Source organism: Chiloscyllium plagiosum, unplaced genomic scaffold, assembly GCF_037043375.1.
Source record: "Chiloscyllium plagiosum isolate Xiang-an unplaced genomic scaffold, Cpla_swu_hap1 HiC_scaffold_11, whole genome shotgun sequence".
Taxonomy (NCBI): Eukaryota; Metazoa; Chordata; class Chondrichthyes; order Orectolobiformes; family Hemiscylliidae; genus Chiloscyllium; species Chiloscyllium plagiosum.
Window position 1 is genome coordinate 48,889,212 of NW_028270149.1, and position 14,514 is coordinate 48,903,725.

Sequence of the window (14,514 nt, forward strand, 5' to 3'; positions counted from 1 at the left end):
TATGAGGGTGTGTTCCACCTTTTTTTGAGAGACTAGAAGCTGGCACAATGCTGAAAGAATTTAAAATGTAACTTTTGACTGTGAAACCATTCATGCAGCTGGGTTGCCATGGTAACAAATTTGAATTTGGCCAATCAGTTTAAATTATGGCCCAAGAACCAAAATCCAATTGAATTTGATTAGTGTTTTGATGACATCATCAAACCAATGAAATGATCTGATGTTTTGGAGTATAAATCCAGACCTTTTGAACATTTAGGGGGAGAACTGCCAAGAAAACCCCAAGTGTAGACTACTAGCCAAATTGCTCTCTGAAAGGTACCTGTCCAAAGGAAAGTTGTGCAGCAAATGACAGACGACCCAGGAAAACCCAGAGAACAATCTACAAAGGAGAATCGACATCTGGCTGGTTTTGAAACTTTTCTTTTTAAATAGTGATTGGGTTTTATTTTCAATCAGACCAGTATTGTAGAGTAGGAGGTAAAAGGTAAAGAAGTTGTAAATAGCTGTTGTTCTAACGTTTCTGGACTTGAAAATTAAAGAAAAAAAAATTGTTATTAGTGACCTCTGGGATAGTTCTTTGCCTCTTGAAATTTAACACAGTATGGCGCGACGTGAGCTTCTCTGTGCCTCTGTTTTAAATTTAGAGGGGTTCACCCCATTGCAACAGTTTGGGGGGCTTTCACATGTGATTTTGAACATGTTTAGACAGATTTGAATAGACTTTGGGTACGAAAAAGCTCAGTAAATTTAAACAATTGCCAGTTATGTCCTAGATTTTTAAATAAAACGTAGGTGAGACAACATAATTTGTGACTTGTTGCTTAAATTTAAGTGAGAAGTTTCTTAAAATTGTTAGAGGTTTGAGTTTGAAGATGATTTCCAAGTTTGCCAAGAAAGTTTAGAAAAAAAAGACCATATGCTCCAAATTAGCAAAGAGGTTAGAATTGGATTTAACCAAGAACAAAAGTAAAGCTGAATTTGTAAAGGAATTACTCAAACACTTGGGTGTGTCAGAAACCGATAAATGCAGTACAGTTAGAAACACTTAATTACAATTGAGGAAAACTGAGTTAGAAGATAGAGGGAGAGAGGAAAATAGAGCATGTTCTTAGCTGAGCAATAAAGAATTTGAACTTAGCAAAGTCAAGTTAAGTCACAACTTCAGCAGGATGGAGATTAAAAGAGAAAATATACATGAATATGTCAGAACTCAGCCACATTTTAAGATGTCAAAACCTTTTTCATTTGAGAAATTGGCTAGGCATAGGGAGTGGTCTGAGGATTTATGGGTATTGCTAGTTCATACTAAACTGGTAGGCAGAGCTAGTTAGGTATTTGCAGTGGTCAGATGAGGGGCCAAGAGATTGTGAAGAGGTCAAACAGGCTATTTTATGTGCTAATGAATTGGTACTAGAAACGTACAGACAGTGGCTCAGAAACAAAGAACCAGGTCAGACTTGAATAGAGTTTAAAAGGATTAAACAAATCATTTTGATTGGTCTTAGCATGCATCTGAGGTTCTGAGAGATTATTCTGCTAGAGGAGTTTACAAACTCACTTCCAGAGATAAGAATTCATGTGGAGCAACAAAGTTCCGGAAGTGAGAAGGACAGTAGAATTAGCAGATGAGTACATCTCGGTGCAAAAGACAAGCTTCCGGCCAGAATTTTGTCCTGTGAGGGATAGAAGTTGGGAGAAGGTGAGATCCTACTCTAAGTGTTTACAACATTTTTACCAAAAAAAAAGCCCAAGACAGTGAAAGGGCTCTGGTGTTTCCACTGTGGTAAAGTGGGACACAAAGTCACAGTGCTGGTTGCTAAAGAAAGGCACTGTGGAAAAATGTGGTAAAAGAAGCTAAGCCAGTGACATTAGTGAAAGTAGTAAAGGAAACTCCCCCCAAAAAAGCCAAGGAGAGTGCACAGCCTAGGCAGGGGCTGGGTATGGATTTAGAGATTAGGCACTAAAGAATTCACCTCTGGGTAAAGTTTAGTCAGAATAGTGGGAGAAGGACAAGTTTAATTTTGAGAGATACAGGATATAACCAGTCTTTAATAGTAAGAGATGAGCAAATTTGCACTCTTTCTGATCTATTACCTGAGAGTATGATAATTTGTGGATAGATGGACAGAAATTTAGCATTTCCCTATGTGAGATCAGATTGGAGTACCAACTCAAGACTGGGGATGTAACAGTGGGAGTGATTGACAGAGTCAGTTCTAGGAATTCAGTTTGTTCTTGGGTACGATTTAGCAGGGTCCAGGGTGGGACTGACACCCCTTGTTGGGGAGAAGCCCATGGAAGACCAAGAAACTGAGTTAAGAGAAAATTACCCTGGTATTTTCCCAGAATGTGTAGTAATAAGATCCTACTATCATAGGTCACAGCACGAAGCAAAAACTAAAGACCAATATGAAGGAGTTTAGGTTAGTTAGCAGACATCCTGTTTGACATTTATTGTCTAGGGAAAACCTGAACAGGCACAGGGTCAGACAGAAGTGTTTGGTCCTGGAAAGGCTAAGGGTCTTGCAATAGCAAGACAAGATGATAAAAGATATTTAACATATATATATGGAGGTAGAGAATATTCCTTAGGGTTATTATCTGGAAGTTAGAATCCTAAGACAGGAAATGGAGACCACAGCAGGTTAGTGCAAAGGAGAAATGGGCTGGAGCACCAGATTATGTTGCTGGTAGCATATAGACAGGAAGTGTCACAGGTAGCACATTAACTTCCTGTAGGCAGTCACCGAGGGGTATGAAAAACTCAGACTAGGGTACAAAAATGTTTTTACGAGCCTGGAATACACGAGGATGTGGTTAACTTTTGCTGTATGTGTTGTACATGCCAAATGGTAGGTAAGCCACAGGCGGTAATTGATGAGTCTACCAGATTTATGGAGGCAATTTCATTACGGAATATTAAAACAAAAAGAGTGGTAGAGGAGTTAGTAGCTTTCTTTTACATGGTATTGGCTACCCACAGATTCAGTTGGACCAAGGGTCTAAACTTATGGCTAGGCTGTTTAAGGAGATCATGGATAGTTTACATATACAGCACTTTAAATCAAGTGCGTATCATCTGGAATCCCAGCTTTAGGAAGGTGGCATCAGATAATGAAGACCATGTTGAAAGCATACTGTCAGGATAACCCAAATGATTGGGATAAAAGGTATCCCATTTGTGTTATTTGTTGTTGGAGATGCCCCAAACAAATCTACTCAGTTTACTCCCTTTGGTCATGAAATGAGGGGCCCTTTAATTAACTTCAAAGAGAAATTGACAGGACCAAATCTGGAGATTTCACACTTAGATTATGTATCTGAGGTGAGGGAGAGATTAAATCAGTAGGTGAGTTAACTAAACAGCACCTAAAGAGGGCACAACATAGAATGAAGCAGGTGGGGTGGCATGGTGGCTCAGTGGTTAGTACTGCTGCCTTATAGCCCCAGGGACCTGGTTTCGATTCCAGCCTCGGGTGATTGTCTGGGTGGAGTTTGCACATTCTGTGTCTGTGTGGCATTTCCTCTGGGTGCTCCAGTTGCCTCCCACAATCAGAGGTTATAGGTTAGGTGAATTGGCTAGAATGAAGCAGGTGGCAGATAAAAGCTCTTAGACTGATGTTTTCCCAGGGGGAATGACGTGTTCGTATTGTTACCAATGATAGGAGATCCCTTCAAAGCCAGATTTAGTGTCCCTATCAAATTGAGAAAAAGTTGAGTCAGGTGAACTATCTGAAAGATGCCATTTAGGAATAAAAAAGGTATCTGGTGTGTTATATGCACATGTTGAAACTATTATAGGAGAGAAAGAACTGGAGAAACAGGTGTTAGTTATTGCCCTGCAGAATGAGGAGTCAAATCCAGATGTGGATTTTGATGTGCCTCAAAATAGGTTTTAAAAAATGAAGTCATTGACAGGTGGGATAGGTCAGTAAACTATGTCTCAGGAGCAAAGAACACAGCTGAAAGGTTTGTTACTGTAGGATGAGGACATATGTAGCAATGAGATGAGGAGGACTAATGCTATTGTACATGATGTAGATGTAGGGAATACTGTTCTGATAAAACACCTACATTGGCTTAATCCTTTCAAAGCCAGACAGGTCCAGAAGGAGTTGGAGGCCATGCTCAATGAGGATATCATCAAACCAAGCCAGAGCAAATGGAGTTTGCTGGTCGTCTTAGTCCCCAAACCAGACAGGACTAAACTATTTTGCATGGATTATCGGAAGGTCATTACAAAATCAGACTCCCATCCAATTTCAAGGACTGTATCGAGAAAGTTGGACTTACGAAACAGTTATTGGCAGGTCCCTTTATCAGAGATGACAAAACAAATTTTTGTTTTTGTAACCCCAAATAAATCACTCATCTATATCAATTCAAAGTGATGCCCCTTGGAATGAAGAATGCACTCGCCACATTCCAAAGACTCTTGAACAGTTGTGGCAGGGTTAAGAAACCATGTAGTCTATTTGAATGATGTCGTGATCTTTAGAAAGTTCTGGAAAGATCACATGATACAGTTGGCAGAGCTCTTTGTACGAATGCAAGGGGCCTAAACAGGGAAGGCAGACATACTCAGGACAGTGTTAGGAATATGGGACTGAGATATCATAGCAATTACAGAAATATGGCTCAGGGATGTACCGGACTGGCAGCTTAATGTTCCAGGATACAAATGCTGTAGAAAGGGAAGCAAGAGGAGGGGAAGTAGAGTTTTTGATAAGGGATAGCATTACAATTGTACTGAGGGCGGATATTCATGGAAATACATTCATGGCAGTTATTTGGTTTACATGGAGAGGAATTTGTTAAGTATGTACAAGAACATTTTCTGATTCAGTATGTGGATGTACCTACTAGAGAAGGTACAAAACGTGCCTACTCTTGGGAAATAAGGCAGGGCAGATAACTGAGGTGTCAGTGGGGGAGCACTTTGGGGCCAGCAACCATAATTCTATTAGATTTAAAAGTAATGGAAAACGATAGACCAGATCTAAAAGATGAAGTTCTAAATTGGAGAGAGGAGAAAGTGAGGTCTGCAGATGCTAGAGATCAGAGCTGAAAATGTGTTGCTGGAGAAGCACAGCAGGTCAGGCAGCATCCAGGGAACAGGAGAATCGACATTTCGGGCATAAGCCCTTCTTCAGGAATGAGGAAAGTTTGTCCAGCAGGCTAAAAGGTAGGGAGGAGGGACTTGGGGGAGGGGCGTCAGAAATGTGATAGGTGGAAAGAGGTCAAGGTGGTGCTGAAAATGTGTTGCTGGAGAAGCGCAGCAGATCAGAGCTGAAAATGTGTTGCTGGAGAAGCGCAGCAGGTCAGAGCTGAAAATGTGTTGCCCCACCCCACCAATCTCCATGTACAGCGCATCATCCGCCGTCATTTCCGCCACCTCCAAACAGACCCCACCACCAAGGATATATTTCCCTCCCCTCCCCTATCAGCATTCCGTAAAGACCACTCCCTCCATGACTCCCTCGTCAGATCCACACCCCCCACCAACCCAACCTCCATTCCCGGCACCTTCCCCTGCAACCGCAGGAGGTGCAAGACTTGCACCCACACCTCCCCCCTCACCTCCCTCCAAGGCCCCAAAGGAAACTTCCATATCCGCCACAGATTCACCTGCACCTCCACACACATCATCTATTGCATCCTCTGCACCCGATGTGGCCTCCTCTATATTGGGGAGACAGGCCGGCTACTTGCAGAGCGTTTCAGAGAACACCTCTGGGACACCCGGACCAACCAACCCAACCACCCTGTGGCTCAACAGTTCAACTCCCCCTCACACTCCACCAAGGATATGCAGGTCTTTGGACTCCTCCATCGCCAGACCACAACAATACGACGGTTGGAGGAAGAGCGCCTCATCTTCCGCCTAGGAACCCTCCAACCACAAGGGATGAACTCGGATTTCACCAGTTTCCTCATTTCCCCTCCCCCCACCTTGTCTCAGTCAAATCCATCGAATTCAGCACCGCCTTCCTAACCTGCAATCTTCTTCCTGACTTCTCCACCCCCACCCCAGTCTGACCTATCACCCTCACCTTGACCTCTTTCCACCTATCACATTTCCGACACGCCTCCCCCAAGTCCCTCCTCCCTACCTTTTATCTTAGCCTGCTGGACAAACTTTCCTCATTCCTGAAGAAGGGCTTATGCCCGAAACGTCGATTCTCCTGTTCCCTGGATGCTGCCTGACCTGCTGCGTTTCTCCAGCAACACATTTTCAACTCTAAATTGGAGAGAGGCCAATTTTGACGGTATTAGGCAAGAACTTTCAAAAGCTGATTGGGGACAGATGTTCGCAGGTAACGGACAGCTGGAAAATGGGAAGCTTTCAGAAATGAGATAATTAGAGTATAGAGAAAGTATATTCCTGTTAGGGGGAAAGGAAAGGCTGGTAGGTATAGGGAATGCTGAATGATAAAGAAATTGAGGGTTTGGTTAAGAAAAAGAAGGAAGCATATGTCAGGTCTCGACAGGATAGATTGAGCGAATTCTTAGAAGAGTATAAAAGAAGTAGGAGTATACTTAAAAGAGAAGTCAGGAGGGCAAAAAGGGGACATGAGTCAGCTTTGACAAATAGAATTAAGGAGAATCCAAAGGGTTTTTACAAATACTGTAAGGACAAAAGGGTAACTGGGGAGAGAATAGGGCCCCTCAAAGATCAACAAGGCAGCCTTTGTGTGGAGCCGCAAAAAAATGGAGATACAAAACAAGTATTTTGCATCAGTATTTACTGTGGAAAGGTCATGAAAGATAGAGATTGTAGGGAAATAGATGGTGACATCTTGAAAAATGAGTATATTGTAGAGGAGGAAGTGCTGAATGTCTTGAAACGCATAAAAATGGATAAATCCCCAGGACCTGATCAGGTGTACCCTAGAACTCTGTGGGAAGCTAGGGAGGTGATTGCTGGGCCTCTCGCTGAGATATTTGTATCATCAATAGTAATAGGTGAGGTGCCGGAAGACTGGAGGTTGGCCACTGTTTAAGAAAGGTGGTAAGGATAAGCCAGAGAACTATAGACCAGTGAGGCTGACATTGGTGGTGGGCAAATTGTTAGAGGGAATACGGAGGGATATTACGTATATGTATTTGGAAAGGCATGGACTGATTAGGGATAGTCAACATGGCTTTGTGCATGGGAAATCATGACTCATAAACTTAATTGAAATTTTTGAAAAAGTAACAAAGAGGATTGATGAGGGCAGAGTGGTAGATGTGATGTCATGGAATACAGGTTAGATCTCATGGAATACAGGGAGAACTAACCATTTGGATACAGAACTGGCTCAAAAGCAGAAGACAGAGGGTGGTGGTGGAGGGTTGTTTTTCAGACTGGAGGCCTATGACCTGTGGAGTGCCACAAGGATCGGTGCTGGGTCCACTATTTTTCATAATTTATGTAAATGATTAGGATGTGAGCAAAAGAGGTGTAGTTAGTAAGTTTGCAGATGACATCAACATTGGAGGTGTAGTGGACATCGAAGAAGATTACAACAGGATCTTGACAAGATGGGCCAATGGGCTGAGAAGTGGCAGATGGGCTTTAATTCAGATAAATGCGAGGTGCTGCATTTTGGGAAAGCAAATCTTAGTAGGACTTATACACTTAATGGTTAGGTCCTAAGAAATGTTGCAGAACAAAGAGATGTTGGAGTGAGGTTCACAACTCCTTGAAAGTAAAGTCGCAGGTAGATAGGATAGTGAAGGCGGCGTTTGGTATGCTTTCTTTTATTGGTCAGAGTATGGAGTACAGGGCTGGGAGGTCATGTTGCGGCTGTACAGGACATCGGTTAGACGACTGTTGGAACATTGCATGCAATTCTGGTCTTCCTATCGGAAAAGATGTTGTGAAACTTGAAAGGGTTCAGAAAGGATTTACAACGATGTTGCCAGGATTGGAGGATTTGAGCTATGGGGAGAGTCTGAATAGGCTGGGGCTGTTTTCCCTGGAGCATCGGAGGTTGAGGGGTGACCTTATAGGGGTTTACAAAATTATGAGGGGCATGGATAGGATAAATAGACTAAGTCTTTTCCCTGGGGTGGGGGAGTCCAGAACTAGAGGACCTAGGTCTCTTTTATATCTTTCCCCTCTCACCCTAAATGGGCAACTTTTTCACACAGAGGGTGGCACATGTGTGGAATGAGCTGCCACAGAAGGTGGTGGAGGCTAGTACAATTGCAACATTTAAGAGGCATTTGGATGGGTATATGAATAGGAAGGGTTTGGAGGGATATGGGCAGGGTGCTGGTGGGTGGGACTAGATTGGGTTGGGATATCTGGTTGGCATCGATGGGTTGGACCAAAGGTCTGTTTCCGTGCTATATATTTCTATGACTACGAGAAGCAAAACTAGAAATAAACTTAAAACTGAATTTGCAAAAGCAGCAGTGATGTTCTTGGGACATAACATCGATCTTGGAAGGTTGACTCTATGGAACGCAAATACGAAGGCCATCGAGGAATTTCCACGACAAACTCAAAGAAAGAGGTGCTTTGATTCTTAGGACTTGGTGGATTCTATCGGATGTTTGTTCTGAACTTCAGCAGTGTAGTGGCACTGTTAACTGATTTGCTGACGAAGAACACAAAGTTTCGGTGGACAGAACAATGCCAGGAGGTAATAACAATGCCATTTGAAAGCAATATTAACCACTCCACCAATTTTAACTATATCAAACTTTTTGAAACCTTTTAAAGTTGCTATCCATGCTAGTGACATAGGAGTTGGAGCTGTACATGTTGTGGATCGTAAGATTAATTGCAGCTGTGTTATCATGGATTTAATTGAAAGTATAGATGAGATTGGTATCTATTCAATGTTATATGTGTGGGGGGATAAGTTAATATGAACTTAAAGTAATATGTATATCATGATAATGTGGTTAAGGAGTAGAAAAAAATCCATCTTTTCATTATGGTGGCTCATTTTTTCTTGGGGGGGGGGGGGGGGGGAGAGGTGTTATGAAGGTGTTACTGCGTACTGTACCTTTAAGAGAGACCAGAACCTGGCATGGACTTCTAGGCACAGAGTGTGCTGAAAGAATTTAATATATAACATTTGACTGTGAAACCAATAGTGCAGCTGAGCTTCCACGGTACACAAGTAATTTGAATTTGGTCAGTTTAAATTTGCCCCAAGATACCAAAGTCCAATCAAATTTGAATTTAGTGTTTTGATGATATCAAACCAATGAAATGATCTGATGTTTTAGGGTGTATAGCAGGAAATTTGAACGTTTAGGGGGAGAACTGCCAAGAAAACCAACAAGTATAGACTGACATTCAAATAGCTCTTTGAAAGGTACTTGTCCATAAGAAATGTTGTGCAGCAAAAGACGGAAGATGAGACAACCCAGGAAAACCCAGAGAAAAATCTACAGAATAAAATCTACAAAGGAGAATCGACAAATCTGGTGAGAAATTTTTTTTTGTATATCTTACATTGGGTTTTTTAAAACATTGGACCAGCATTGTAGAGTGGGACGTAAAAGATAGGTTTAGGAGAAAGGAATTGTAAATAGCTATTGTTTTAACATTCTCTGTTGGACATAAAGAATAAAATTGTTAATTTTCAAATAGTAACCTCTGGGATAATTCTTTGCCTCTCAAAATTTAACAGATTACAGCACGAGGTGAACTGGTGTGTGTCGGGTTTAAATTAACAAGAGGGATTTACCCCATGTCGCATCATTAGAAGTACATGGATGAAGCTTGTCCACTGGGTGCTTTGCTCAAACCACATCAAATTGGAATTCTTGAAGTTTGATGATTTAACCCTGTGGAGGTTTCCAGGAATACTGTCTTTTTGCAGAAATAGGTGCAGGAGTTGGCCATTTGGTTCTTCGTGCCTGCACCACCATTCAATATGATCATTGCTGATCATGCAATTTCTGTATTCCACTCCCATTTTTGTCCATCCCTCTTTTTCACTTGGGTACCTGTTGATTACTTTGTTTAGATGAATTATTGTTGTCTTCTTTAGATACCATAGAACTCCTACAGTGAGGAAAGAGGCCATTTGGCCCTTTGGGTTCACACTGACCCTCTCAACAGACAATAGGTGCAGGAGTAGGCCATTCTGCCCTTCGAGCCTGCACCACTATTCAATATGATCATGGCTGATCATCCTTAATCAGTATCCTGTTCCTGCCTTATCTCCATAACCCTTGATTATGGAGAGCTCTATCCTTGAGAGCTCTATCCAACTCTTTCTTAAATGAATCCAGAGACTGGGCCTCCACTGCCCTCTGGGGCAAAGCATTCCACACACCCACCACTCTCTAGGTGAAGAAATTTCTCCTCATCTCTGTCCAAAATGGTCTACCCCGTATTTTTAAGCTGTGTCCTACGGTTCAGCACTCACCCATCAGCGGAAACCTGTTTCCTGCCTTCAGATTGTCCAATCCTTTAATAATCTTATATGTCTCAATCAGATCCTCTCTCAGTCTTCCCATCCTGTCCCCATAATCCTGCATTTATCAGAGCTAAACCACCTGATTTTTTTAGTACTATATAACCTAGATCTTTATCTAGTATTATTGGAAGCTAACATAAGTATTATCTCAAGCATGATCTGGGTGTTCTTGTCCATGAAAAACAGTTAGCATTCAGGTGCAATGAATGAGTAAGATGACAAATGGTATTAAATTGGCGTTTTAAAACAGGGAAGCCAGGTTACAATTGTACAGGATCTTGGTAAGGTCTAACACGGAATACTATGTAAGATTTTGGTTTCTACATTATACAAGGAAATTCTAGAATTAGAGGCAGTTTAAAAGATATTCCCAAGTGAGAGTCCTGAGATGAAAGACTTGACTATTAAGAATTGTGAAACAGATTTGGCCTTCACTCATTAATTTAGAAGAACTTATTAAAACATTAAAGATTCTGAAGGGTCTTAACATGGTAGGTGTCAAGATGTTTTTACTAGAACTAGAATTCATTTCGTCACATGCTCAAATGAGTACAGTGAAAAGTTGATAGGTTGCCACTTACAGTGCCATGTTAGATACAAAGCTACCTAGATACAGCTTCTTCAGTTACAAGATTAGTTTGTATAACAATGTCACCAGCACACAGTGCCATCTTAGGTGTACAGTTGAGGTATAATCCTTAGTTACAGGATAGAGAAATGACAGAAAAAGTTTTACGTTATACACAATATAATCAATCCTAGGTCAGAAAAGAAACCAAGAAGCAAGTTTAAGAATGACAAACATCAAAGCCTTTCTCCAGATCAACGCAGGGGGCCTCCATGTGGTCTGACTGCTGGAGGCCGTCACGCTCCGCACTGGGCCGCTGGCATCCCTGCTCCAAGCAACTGGGGGTCGTTGGCAGAATCTCAAACTTGAGATAGTGTTACAGAATATGTATTGTCACTTTGTCCCTGAGTTCAGATTCCTGCATAGAATGTCAGGAATTCTCTGCCCTGGAGGTGTGAAGTCTGGAGCAGTATGTAGAAGAGGTAGATAATTGAAATAGAATTGAAAGCTAAACTCACCTGGCATAAAAAGAGGTGAAGCTTGGGCATATCAGCCATGACCTTTTTCAATGACAAGGCAGGCTCGAGAGGTCTCACATCGTGCTCCTATTTCTTATGATTAACCCGCTGAAGGTAAAGAAAGCTCACCACTACACCTATGGTGTTCATCAGGTCAGAACATATCTGGATTAACAAAGGTGTCTATTGATAAACAATTCCAATATTGTCATGGACAGATACATCTGTAATAGGTAGACTGATTTGGGTGAGGTCAAGTAGAATTTTTCCCTCTTACTAGTTCCTTCACCTTCTGCCCATTCTGGCAGCTATTTTAGGGATTTTGCTAGCTTAGTTGATAGTGATGCTACCAAGCATCTTGCTGATTCAGGATTCAGTGTGAGTATTTCCTGTGCCTTTTCTAAGTTTCGCACTTCCTCCTAGTACATGACTCCTAAGCACACTAAAAGAAACAACAGTCTTTGTACATCTAGTTTTGCAAAAGGCAATTTAGGATCATATACTTAAATAAAGACATCCCCCACTCTGAACTCCAGTAGAAATATTGAACCTTATATAAGATATACTTTACCCCAGGTATCAACTTAATAAATCTCTGAACTGCCTCCAATGCATTTATATCTTGACTAAATAAAGAAACCCATCTGTGCATATAAATGAAGCAGAATATTTCTACTTTTATGTTCAATTCCTTTCAAAAGATTGCATTCCATTAACTTTCTTGACTTAACACTTCTTGCATTTTTTTTGTCATAAATCACAAAATACCTGGATCCCTGTAAACCTCAAAATTCTGAAGTTATCCTCAGTTTAATACTTCCTGAGTAAGTAACATTTTCTTACATTATTCTATACCAGCCAGATTTTTGACAAATTATAACTATGTCCATCAGCATCCACTCAACATACTTTCCTCCCTATTTTTGCACCACTTGCGTTAATGCACAGTGCCTTTACTTCCCTCATTTAAGTCATTGACATAAATTAGAGGTCCCAGGGTCCCAGGTTTGATTCCACCCTCGGGCGACTGTGTGTGGAGTTTGCACGTTCTCACCGTTTCTGCGTGGGTTTCCTCCCACAGTCCAAAGATGTGCAGGTCAGGTGAATTGGCCATGCTAAATTGCCCATAGTGTTAGGTGCATTAGTCAGAGGGAAATGGGTCTGGGTGGGTTTCTCGTTGGAGGGTTGGTGTGGACTGTAGAGAATCTAATATTCATTACACATTGCCAAACAGAAGACTACCAATTTACATGCACGGTTTTCTGCTAACCAGCCAAATTAAAATGTTAACCCTTTTAATGGGCTCTGGCATTGCACAATAACCCTTTATGTAGGCACTTTATCAAATGCTTTCTAGAAATTTAAACAGTATATCAACAGTTTCACCCTCACACACATCACATTACTTAAACAAACCAGGGGTGGCCATTTGGGGTCCCTCAAGTCTGTTCTACTATTAAATGAGTATTGTCATATTCACAGTTCCTCCTCATACCTTTTGATGCATTTAACATTAAAAAAAATTTATTCTGAATATATTGTGATTTGCCCTGCAGCAAAATGCATAGCTCCTGAAATATGGCATAATGCTGCTGTTTCAGTCACTGTTTGCAGCAGCTCTCCAAATGAGCATCTCCGTGTTATTCTCCTGCCTTCTCCTTAAAATCATCCACATTGTTCCTTTTCAAATAAGCTTTCTTTTTTGAATACCCAGATTGAATCTGACACCAAAATTTCAGGCTGTTCATTCCATACACTCACCTTTCCTTCTGGTGGAAAAAAATCCTTAATGTCTCTTTTGCTTCTTTACCAATAACTTTAAGACCATAAGACATAGGATCAGAAATTAAGCCATCCAGCCTGCTCCGCCATTCAATCATGTCTGATAAGTTTCTTAACCCCATTCTCCCCATAACATTTTACAATCAAGAACCGATCTGCCTTCGTCTTAAATATACTCAATGACCTGGCCTGCACAGCCTTCTCTGGCAATGTCATAGATTCACCACTCTCTGGCTAAATATGTTTCTCTCTATCTCCATTCTAAAAGGTCTTCCCTTTACTCTAAGGCAAACACAGTACAGGAGACAGAATCGCCATTATAATAGAAACAAAGAACTGAGAATGGGGCCGTACAGTATACTTACGTCGCATTAATTAAGAAAAACTACCCTCAAAAGTATTTAAAACATACGAAATGTCAACATTAAGAAAACATGGGATCCAATATTCGACATTTATTTTTGTTACCATATATCGGAATTATGCCGTACAAATATCAGTATTTGTATATAATCGCTGAATTCAGAGATGGGAGGTGCCATGTACGGAAGTACCATGGCGTACGGCAATACTATTATCGGGAGGCGCCATCTTGTACGGCATCGCAAACGCCGTTGACAACGTTGCGCCCTCACCTGGGAAACGGAGAACTCTTGATCAAATATGGCGAAGCTGAGCGAGCATGGAATTCGCCTCAGTGCGGTAAGCTGACAAATAACAAAGCAACCGATCGGAATCAGACGGAGCTGGTTTGCACATCTACCAAATAACCGTGATGATGTTTTATTTTTGCTCTTCAGATGAGCCCTACCTACTTACACACGAACTCGACCAGTCATACCTGGCCTTTTAGCGCAATCGCCGAACTCATAGGTAAGGCACCGCGCTGGCTTGTCATTCTCATCTTACAATTGCATGTCCCTGTCAACGCAGCTTCTCCGCTGGTCGCGACCGGAATTTAACAGCCCTTACATTGTATATTTGATTATGTCCCAACTAGTCTAAAGTGCAGGGACAACCGAACTTGTATGGGGGGGGGGGGGAGAGAGGGGGGAAAGGGAGTGGATAAAGGGGAGGGGGAGGGCTGACTGGCTGATGGGGCCCTATGGAGGGCGGGCTCTGCCATAAGGGCATGTGACTGATGTTTGAATTCGGCCCATCAGAGGGCGGGGGGCGGCACCTAAGGACTCGATTGGCCAATTGCTTTGAT

At 41.8% G+C, this 14,514-nt stretch overlaps 1 protein-coding gene across 2 annotated transcripts in view; it reads left to right on the plus strand.

The window, feature by feature from the left end:
* The first annotated feature begins 13,949 nt into the window (after window positions 1-13,949).
* The window catches only part of LOC122557551 (MORC family CW-type zinc finger protein 3), a 135,232-nt gene continuing 134,667 nt past the window's right edge, over window positions 13,950-14,514 (plus strand). For both annotated transcript variants that reach the window (XM_087992036.1, XM_087992035.1), the window contains exons 1-2: window positions 13,950-14,006; window positions 14,105-14,177. In XM_087992036.1, the coding sequence (XP_087848162.1) occupies window positions 13,968-14,006; window positions 14,105-14,177 (112 nt within the window). In that variant the 5' untranslated portion in view covers window positions 13,950-13,967. The remainder of the gene's footprint in view (window positions 14,007-14,104; window positions 14,178-14,514) is intronic.